This window comes from Hirsutella rhossiliensis (genome assembly GCF_020360975.1).
Source record: "Hirsutella rhossiliensis strain HR02 chromosome Unknown scaffold00022, whole genome shotgun sequence".
NCBI classification, from domain to species: Eukaryota; Fungi; Ascomycota; class Sordariomycetes; order Hypocreales; family Ophiocordycipitaceae; genus Hirsutella; species Hirsutella rhossiliensis.
In genome coordinates, this window is record NW_025408688.1 from 160,689 (window position 1) to 170,628 (window position 9,940).

At 52.3% G+C, this 9,940-nt stretch overlaps 4 protein-coding genes across 4 annotated transcripts; 3 read left to right on the forward strand and 1 right to left on the reverse strand.

Annotated features, from left to right (window-relative positions):
- Nucleotides 1-211: 211 nt before the first annotated feature.
- Nucleotides 212-2,072, forward strand: HRG_11679 (uncharacterized protein; the record flags this gene model as incomplete). The annotated part of the gene is made up of 7 exons (XM_044870149.1): nucleotides 212-265; nucleotides 482-511; nucleotides 602-725; nucleotides 808-1,020; nucleotides 1,102-1,172; nucleotides 1,214-1,488; nucleotides 1,865-2,072. 7 exons carry the CDS (start codon nucleotides 212-214, stop codon nucleotides 2,070-2,072), a joined length of 975 nt encoding a protein of 324 aa, XP_044714644.1.
- Nucleotides 2,073-2,850: 778 nt separating this feature from the next.
- On the forward strand, nucleotides 2,851-4,383 carry HRG_11680 (PIF1-like helicase domain-containing protein; the record flags this gene model as incomplete). Its single annotated transcript, XM_044870150.1, has 5 exons — nucleotides 2,851-2,998; nucleotides 3,044-3,534; nucleotides 3,583-3,856; nucleotides 4,111-4,245; nucleotides 4,298-4,383. 5 exons carry the CDS (start codon nucleotides 2,851-2,853, stop codon nucleotides 4,381-4,383), a joined length of 1,134 nt encoding a protein of 377 aa, XP_044714645.1.
- A 649-nt stretch (nucleotides 4,384-5,032) lies between these two features.
- On the forward strand, nucleotides 5,033-5,314 carry HRG_11681 (flavin containing amine oxidoreductase domain-containing protein; the record flags this gene model as incomplete). The annotated part of the gene is made up of 1 exon (XM_044870151.1): nucleotides 5,033-5,314. The coding sequence occupies one exon, from the start codon at nucleotides 5,033-5,035 to the stop codon at nucleotides 5,312-5,314; it is 282 nt and encodes a 93-aa protein (XP_044714646.1).
- A 1,590-nt stretch (nucleotides 5,315-6,904) lies between these two features.
- On the reverse strand, nucleotides 6,905-9,184 carry HRG_11682 (MULE transposase domain-containing protein; the record flags this gene model as incomplete). Its single annotated transcript, XM_044870152.1, has 1 exon — nucleotides 6,905-9,184. One exon carries the CDS (start codon nucleotides 9,182-9,184, stop codon nucleotides 6,905-6,907), a length of 2,280 nt encoding a protein of 759 aa, XP_044714647.1.
- Between the last annotated feature and the right edge of the window lie 756 nt (nucleotides 9,185-9,940).

Genomic DNA, 9,940 nt, shown 5'->3' on the forward strand with positions numbered 1-9,940 from the left:
TGCGCGAGTTCTATACTGCCCTGAATGACGACAAGATGCATAGTTGCATTCGCTGCCAGGAGCGTTGGTTCGATATGAAGCGAAATAGCTTGAAAATCTGCAGCCGCTGCATTAGTCGAGACAGGAAGAAAGGCCCCAACGAGCCCTACTTCTTTAGCGCTGCGAACAACCTTGACTTTGGGAAGTCCCGAGCGATCTACCCGATCTAACGATGGTCGAGGAGATGCTCATTGCTAGAGTTCACGTACATGTGAAGGTCCTGCAGGTACGTGGCGCTCAATATAAATATCGCGGTCATGTTGTCCACTTCCTTCGCAATGTTGGCAGGCTATTTGAAGAGCTCCCGGTCCTACCTGAAGAGCTAGATGTCGTCCTCCTGCGGCCTCCTAATATGGAGGGCAGCCCTCGCTTCCGGCAACAGTTTGCTCGCGATTTGCGGGTACGCCGCTCATGCCTGTTGGCGTGGCTGCACTACCTACAGCGCCACCACCGGGGCTATCGCGATATCGTCGTGAGTCAGAATCGCTTGCACCGGCTTCCTCTTGATGGCAACATAGTTGATTCCATTGCCAGCCAAGTGGCTGACATACCTGACGGCGAGGTCCCCAAAGGCCCCGTCGAGGAGGCTGTGGAAGAGGATCCTAGCGATGCCGATGCATCAGCGATCCCGAATTTGCAGGTTACCGATACCGAATTGAACGCTCTGCAGTCCCGATTTCTTGATGGTACCTAACCCTGAGCGTATGACTGATGTGGAGCATATACCGTGTAACGCGCAGGCTCACCACCAGATGCCGCTGCCTTCAGTTCGCAGGACCCCCATCGACGAATTCAACCGTTCCCAGCCGCTGCTAACGCTTGCATTCCCTACCCTCTACCCTGACGGCAAGGCCGACTTCGTGGAGCCTCGTTTACGGAGCATCACGTTCCAGGACTACCTTGCCCATGCGATGAGATGGCATGACGGACGTTTCGCCCGCCATAAGACGTGGCCTTTCGTCGCCCTCAACACGCTGTTACGTGCGCAGGTCCGAAAGCGAAGTGACTACCTCGTCAAGCAACGCGACAGCCGCCGTCAGCCCCTTACACGCGCCGACCTAGAGGAAGCAATGGCTGAGCCTGACGAGCCGGAGGCTCAGGTCCTGATCCAGTCGATCACGCGCCAAGCCGCAGTAATTAGGGCACCCGGCCGTATTGGTATAAACAAAGGAAGGAGTTGGAAGCATATGCCTATAATCTAGGCAAGCCCGGCCTTTTCGCTACTGCAAGTGCAGCCGATTACCACTGGGAATCCCTATACCGCCATATGCCTCGATTTGACGAGTGGCAAACAGCTCCTGAGGCGGCGCGGATGGCTCTATCCCGGCAACTACTGCGAGACAACGCCCACATCGCTGCGTACCACTTTCATAAGCGTTATGCGCTGTTTAGGGCTATTGTCTTGAAGCAGAAGTTCAACCTAACGGACTCTTGGGGCCGCTACGAGTGGCAGGGCAGGGTTCCAGTCACCACCACGGCCTATATTGGCTAAGTGGCCACCCAGACTTAGATCCTGACAACGATCAGTCCCGGAGCAATTCGCTCGCATCTGGGGATACCACGTATCTGCAGTGAACCCAGAGCCACAGCGAATACAGGCTCCTGGGGAAGGGAACCCCCTGATCGGTAATCTACTGGAACATCCCCTTACCGTTCAGTTCCTATCGATGGTAGTCAACCGCGTGCAACGCCACCGCTGCAACAACTACTGCATGCAGCTCAATAAGCATACCAAGCAGGTGGAGTGCCGCTTTGGATTTCCTCACGGCCAGCGCCTACTAGCCTCCCTTGACAAGGTTCCTCACTCTAAACACTGGAGCTTTAGGGGCGAGCGGAACGATGGCCAGATTAACCACTACAACCGCTTGCTTACCGTTGCGTGGCTAGCCAATACAGATGTTTCGCCTTGCACGAGTCTACAGCAGGTAATCGATTACGCGGCCAAATACTGCTCCAAGTCGGAAAAGAAGAGCGAGTCTTTTGCCCAGATTGGGAAGGCCCTGATGCCCCGGGTCAAGGACCACAACCCTTGATTTCCTTCACGTCAAAGCTCCTCAATCAGCTGGTTGCGGAGCGGGATTACTCGAAGCAGGAGGTCAGCCACTTGCTCCTCGGCCTGCCGTTACAGGAAGGGTCACGAACTTGCCTGTACGTCGACTGTCGTAATCCTGACAGGCATTCCCGCTCCTCCGTATTGACGGCGATGAGGTGGACGAGGCCCCAACGTTTACGAAAAGTACACTCAACGCCCGGAAGCCCTAGCGGACCTAAGCTACGTCTCCTTCCTGAAATGCTGGAATTTCCGCCCTAGGGACCCTTCCAAGTGGAAGCAATGGCAGCCAGGCAACATTAACGGCAGGCCTCGAGTGCTGGTTTACTTTCCTCGCTATCAGGCTGATCCAGAAGGTCAACAGTGGTCAGATTACTGTCGTGTAAAGCTAACATTAAACCACCCACATCGGCGGGTTGATGATCTCCTCACAGTTGACGGCCAGCTTTTGGTTCTCACGCTGAGGCCTTCTCCTATTGTTGGCAGCATCACAGTCATGGTGATGACCATTACGGTCGGCCAAAAGAGGCTCGATTACAGCCTCAAGATGATCAATACGAGGCTCTGCCTGTGGAGGAAGAATTTGATGACGAAGACTGGATTCGCCTCGCCGCCCTTTACCTGACAACTCCCTTACCCAGGAAGATCTTGACCTACTTGGCCGCCGCGATATCGACATCAATTACGACTGGACACAGCATGTGGGTACTTATCCGGAACTCCGAGACGGCTACTGGAAAGACCTTATCGCTAGCCACCCCATGGCCAACGATGTGGAGGTCCTTGGCCCTCACTGGCGTAATACGCTGAATACGCAACAACGGCTCGTGTACGACACATTCATGGGCCACTTCCAGGCGCAAAATCCTGCTCAAATCCTTCTCCACGTTGATGGTGGTGGTGGCACAGGCAAGTCGTTCCTTATCAAGGTGCTTTCTTCCCATCTTCAGGCAGCCGCCCTACCGAATCCTAGCCCTATATGCCGCGTGGCGCCAACAGGCGTTGCGAGTAACCAGATACAGGGCAGCACCATTCATTCGTTGCTGCGCCTCCCAGTAGGCGGTACTTTCACCGACCTTCCCCCGGCCGACGCAGCCGCCCTTCAGTCCCGCCTACGGCACATCAAATACCTCGTTATCGATGAAAAGAGCATGCTAGGGCTTGAGCAGCTCGCGCGGATCGATTCCCGTTTGCGACAAGCCTTTCCACAGCGTAACCTCGAGTTCTTTGGTGGTGTGAGCGTTGTGCTTGTGGGCGATTTCTTCCAGTTACCACCAGTCCGACAAAAGCCCCTGTATTCGACTAGCACCGGCCTGTCTTCGTTGGAAAGGAGAGGGCAGGTGGCCTACCGCCTATTTGACCGCACCGTCTTCCTGACCACGGCACAGCGCCAGGCTGGTGATGATCAGGCCCAGTTCCGTCAGGCGTTGCAGGAACTGCGTGATGTAAAGTTATCTATACCATCCTGGAACCTCCTTAGCAATCGGGTACAGGCCAGGCTACCGCGGAGCGAGCTTGACGGCTTCAGGACCGCTTTGCGAGTGTATTCTACAAAGGCACGGGTCAACCAATACAACCACGAGCATATGGTGCATCTCAACGCCCCGGCAATACAAGTGGAGGCAAAGAATCACGGCAACGGCGCTGGGCAGGCACCAAGCAACAATGCTGGCAATCTATCTAACAAGTTCCCTGTTGCTAAGGGCACCAGGGTGATGCTCACGACTAATCTGTGGCAATCAGCTGGCCTAGTTAACGGTGCTCAGGGTACTGTATACGATATCGCCTGGAGCGCAGGCGCCGATCCATGGAAGACCCCAGCCGTTATTATGGTGGACTTTGATAGCTACGACGGACCGCCGTATCTAACAACTAACGAGGGCAGGAAAATCTCACCCCATCCTGCCAGTCAGGCGGGACTTCCTTGTGGGCAACGAGACCTGCGCTCGCACGCAGTTTCCTAATCGTGGCGTTTGCTATTACTGTTCACAAATGCCAGAGCCTAACAAAGGATAAAATAGTTACTGATCTCGCTACACGCGACTTCCAGGCCGGTATTAGCTATGTTGCCGTCTCACGGGTTACCTCGCTCCAAGGCTTACTCCTTGAGGCGCCGTTCGATCGTCAGAGCCTCTATAACCACACGCCGACGGAAGGTTATACGCCTGCGTTTCCTACGTACTGCATTCACGGCTAACTATGAGACAGGGATGAAGATGCGCCTCGCTGACCAACAACGGCGTCAGGGTCAACAGCTGAGCGATCCACTGTATCCACCACTCTACCGTGACTAAACGTCGTCTTCCTACAAGCTACAGGGAAGGGGGGGGGGTACGATATAGGGTTATAGTTAGACTGGGCCTGCCAGGAAGTAGTTCGAACGGCTGGTTAGCCGCTGAAGGCGGAAGGGGGGTTCTAGTGGGTACCCCTTAAGAAAGTCGAGTGCAGGTATACGATATTCACCCTTCGGGCTGGATATTCAGCCGTTAAGCCCCTTGCATTGGCAACTTAACGGGTGTTCGAAGTATTTTATTCTAATGCAATACGACGCAATTTCCGTGCGGCAGTACCTGCTCCAAAAAGGTTACTCTCCCCAGCAGATAGACTGGATCGAGACAATCGCCGACGCCACCACACACTACGACACCTATTCTCTTTCAGAAGCCGTTATGGAACAGTGGATCTTTTACGAGGCCCCTCTTAGTAGCTGGCAATGCGTTTATCGCACGGAGGATGAGCAAGTGAGCATAAAGATCAGGGACTGGAAGACTCTTGATTCTCCTATCTGGAGTGTATAATGTGCTGCATCTTTATAGGCGATGCGAGTGAACGACTAGAACCTGATGGAAGGTTCTGTGACTGTTAAACTGGTGACTACTGTGCGAGTCAGGGCTTCAGACTGTTGGAGGCTGATGTACTCTGTGTGACAGCGTTGAAGGCGATATGGGCCGCATCGTTGACGGACTGGTTAAAATCATCAGTAAGACAGTCGAGACCACAAAACGAGTCACAGCAATCAAGGCAGCAGACAACGGTACTTTAAAGGTTGTCATCAATGGCGATGAAGAGAGAACCTATAATCATGTCATCAACACTGTGCCCCTGGGCGCCATGCAAGTAATGGACATGACCGAGTTAGATCTCGACTACCGCAAGAAGCTCGCCATCAGAAGGCTCCAGTACGACCCTGCTGGTAAAATTGACATGAAGTTCAAGAGCCGATAGTGTGTATTGATCATTCCCCTGCCATGAGCTCAACTAACTCCTAACCTGTAGGTGGGAGAGGCTTGACTCAGGCTCCTTTCAAGGCGGGCAATCCTTCTCCGACCTCCCCATCCGCCGTTGCGTCTACCCGTCCTATAAAGAATCATTGAAATCACCCTTCGGAACCTCGCCGCCATGCACAACGTGACATGAATTCCTCGAATCGCAGTATGTCGACTCTCATCTGTGGAACTGGTACGAAGGCCAAGATACAGTGGGCGCGTTTGCCATTTTCGGCCCTAGTGAGTATAGCTCCATGCTGCCGGCTTTGATGATGCCAGCCGCCGAGGGGAAGCTACATTTTGCTGGCGAGGCGTTGAGTTCAGGACATGCTTGGATTATCGAGGCGGTTAATTCGGCGTACAGGACTGTGGCGGAGGTTTTGGCAGTCGAGAGAATGGATCACAAGTTGGCCGAGATGGTGGATACATGGGGGTTGATTAATGAGGTTGAGATGGGGTGGTACTCGAACGTCTTTGCCCAGTGAGCTTTTGCTCGAATATTGCTGTCAGCTCTCGTACGGCACCAGAAGCTTACCTAGAAACGAGCCGTCCTCATCGCTCAGACAATAGAGATTTCGGACCATATCCGGTCAGGGATAGGTAGTGGCTTCAAGAGGCCACGCCGTTTCTCTCTCCAAACGTTGCTCTTCCCGCATACATTGCAATTTCTCATAAACCGGCGTACGTCAGGGTCCAGTGCCGGCTGATAGGATCGGCGGCTGATCATAGCTTTGAGCATGTCTCTCCCTGGATGGCCTGTGAGGGTCAGTGTGGCTAACAAACCGACAGACCTAGACCGGTCCCTACCCTGGAAGATCGCGACACTAAGCTATTTACAGATACTTGTATTTCGACTTCATCACCCCGAAGCCCCACGATTTGCTTTTGCTGAAGCGAGCAGTGATCGAGCAGAGCGAGAAGACATCCTAGCACTATCACGGACGAAGGCAGATGAGACAGTTTTGTATGAACTGGCCTCTCTTGCCTTTCGATTGGGGTTCGACTCTGACAAGATCAGTAATATCTTGCAGAAGCCCATTGATCGACAGATTGCCGAGCAAGCACTTTTTACAGCTCGTAAGCCCGATCAGTATCACTATTGTGACCAGGAAGAATGCATCCAGCAGATCCTGGGTGCGTTCGCAGCTGCAATACCTAGCCCTAGAAGCAGCGGACTGGTTGCGGGACAAGAGGTTACCAGAGAACACGACCAGCCACCAAAGCGATACGGCCGACCGAATGCTCTTGATCATGATTATGACAAAGCTCATCTCTTTCTTCCTCAGATGCAGGATGAGGTCGACGTCGAGCGAAAAGAAATAGACAGTCTTTATTCACACGCACCCAAATCTCAATTCGCACGCACCCCCCCACATTCAGCCACAGCGCCTCCGAGATCGGAGCCCAATAAACCATTGGTGCGGATGTCTGACATTTCCAACTCCTTGGCGAGCAGGAGTCTAATTCGTTGCAACAGTAATGCTGTCGCCAACCGTATCTTTACCACCCTCGTTGGCAAGCCACGAGTCTGCTACTCCCAGATCTTGCGTCATTTCAGAAGAGTTACACCGTTCAGCTCGTTTGCTGCTGTCGTCCTGTGTCTTCGCCTGTCGGCGCGTAACTCGAGTGCTTCCTGACTCGACAACTTTACTCCGTTTCGGCCGACGTCGCGGTTTGTCTTGTGCGTCTGCTGCATATTCTTCCTCCAGCGTTGCCCCAGTTCGAATTGAGAGTAATTTCGACGCGCTGAGCGCTGGACGCCACTCCGTGTTGAGCCTTGAGGGGCTAGCTGCTTCTCTGGGATTGCGCGTTCGTTGCCAAATGGTTCGCCATTGCGTGGTCGACCCTTAGGTATCCCCATTAGAGGACGTTGTATTTGAAGGAGAGGATCATCAATGTCTCGTGATCGCTTGAGATGCCAGAATGGATCTAGGTCTTGCCTCTTGAGTGGTTCCTTTCGACGAGCTAGCTCCAAGAGCCTGTGAGCACAGGGTAGACCGTATTGAGCCCTCGTGGATCCAGAACATTGCGGCAGTGCCTTCTTAGAGACCCGGCTCGATTCCATAACTCGGTGCATCTCGTTTAGCTGGTCTAGCGCCCAACGAGTCACGTTTAGGGGGGGAGCTGGCCGAGCCATTCTCTTCCCCGAGAACTGGTTCCGAATAGTGGTATTAGCCTGTTGTATTTTATCTTTATACAGTTGACGCTTATCCGCCGTCTGACTAGCAGCCGCCGCTTCGACGTCCGGGAGGTCGGACCGAAGGGACAGGTGGTACGTCTTCAGGGAATGATGATTTGATTCGGCGGGTGATGTAGTAATTAGTCCGAAGTTGCGATAATATCGTGTAAAGCAACAGGCCCACTCTTTCTTCAGTGGCAAGTACGTGTCCTTGAGGTATCGGAGAATTCGCTTCTGCTGCGGAAAGCTCTCTTGAAGTTGCTTCCAAGCCTGAATGAAGTCTTCTTCCGATCTGCTATAGACCATGAATCTCCAGAGGAGATACAGGCCGGCACGAGTATTAAGGACTCGTTTGGGAAGAGAACCAAGCTTCGCGTCCCTCATGTTTTTCACCTCGGTATTCTCACGTTCCATCTCTTGGACGTCAAGAGCATCGGTATTGTCCCAATTTTCTGCGTCATCGTCCAGATCAGAGTCATTATCCTTCTTCCACCACTTCTTGATGTATGAGACCACATTGCTGTTGATATGGAAAACACATAGCTGAAGTTGCGTGTTGGGAAATATTTGTCGTATGGCATTGCGCAGCTGATCGTCCATGTCTGTGATAACGACCTCTGGGGATCTAATGATGCCTGCTCGTAGGAATCTAGATACCTGCTTTAGAAACCACTCAAAACTAGCATATTGCTCGTTATTGAGTAGACCATAACAGACAGGCATCGATGTCTTCTCCGAGGACACAGTTACAACAGTAACCAATGGCATTTTATAGCAGTTGGTACTGTACGTAGCATCGATCTGGAGACACGACGAGAACTGTTGCCACATTTTGCCGCCCTGGTGGTATCCCCAAGCGGCGTGGCGAAAACGGAACTCATCTTCGATCCAGTCTAGCCCCCATATCCAGACTTTCTTCGACTCAGAAAGCGTCCTAACAAAATCGTTGGCGGGACCATAGCCTTGACGTTTTGCCTGGTTGACTTTCCATCTCCAGTTATAAATATCTGCTCTGCGAACAGGGATCTTGGGCCACTTATGGCAGAGCTGCTTATGAACGGATCGAGAAGAAATCGTAGTGTCCAGACAAAGATCTTCCAATAGTTTCATTTGTTCCGCCGTTAACTTTCTCCAATGGTAGTGCTCCGAAAGACTTTGCGATGGGCCGTGGTCTCGATGAAGAGAGCTCACAATTCTCATGGACCACTCGTAATTGTTGGCCTGGAGGGATTGAACGATGACTTTGAATGGACAGTTGGCGGCTATCTTTGCTGTATTCGTATTGCGAATTTTGGCCACGGATGCCTTTGGGTTGAAATGCCGACTCTTGTCACATGCAAGTTCATATTTTATCGTTCGCTTCTTCGCCTTATCCTTCTGACTTCGTATAGTAACGATGCCCATCCGATTCTGAATGCAGAACGCTTTCAAGACATCAAGGAGTCGATCAAAAGACTCATAGCTTGTTGTCAGTAGGGGAGAGTCCGATGGAAACACTACCTCCCATGGCTGACCATCCCAGTCGTCGTTGTCGTGGAAATCGTCGCAGTCGTTGGATTCGCTGAACTCATCGGCTGAATCGACTGGTAACTCTCCACCTGGTTCGGGAAGCGTCGGAGGAAGCGCCGGAATCAGAGCTGGAGAAGCCATGGCGATTGAACGTTGCTAGGTCGCGCTGTGAGCCTGTTGTGCTTAGTGAAGCTGGTGTATTCCAGCCACTTCCAGACTGTCAGTTACTCTTGTTTCAACTGAACTGAAAACACTATCTGCAAATTTTCAGAATACTGTACGGATATAACCTCAGGTACTGGAAGTACTCATGTGTTAGGCGCACAGCCACGTTGTAACAGAGAGTGAAGAACGGAGGCGATCGATGCAATTGTTGATCTCTGGCCACTCACCAACTTAGGTTGGGGAGCGAGGCCTCTGTTAATACACCAGCTTCCTCCGTGTTTCCACGGACTCTCCTCCGTGTTGTTACGGAGTCTCACTCCCTTGGGGCAGGGCCTACAGGCTACGTCCCAGGCGCGTGACACCATGAGCCTGGTGGAACCGTGGAAGGACGTCCTACAATAGGACTTCCTGCCAAATCCTATTGTACAATTAGGGCTCAATTATAGAAGGATTACTGAAATGCTAGATTGGAATTTGTGACAAGCATCTCCAACACAGGAGTTAAATGGATATATCTCCTTCGCTTCATAACTGGCGTTGACAAGTCCCAAGAATGCTGTCTGCGGGATCGTTGGCGAAGTCGGAGTTCTTGTGGCTATGCTGTGGCTGAATGTGGGGTGCGTGCGAATTGAGATTTTGGTGCGTGTGAATAAAGACTGTCAAGAAATAACATCGACATTCGTACGGTGGTCCGTCTACTGCGCTTATTTCGGACTACCACCGTCAATCGGA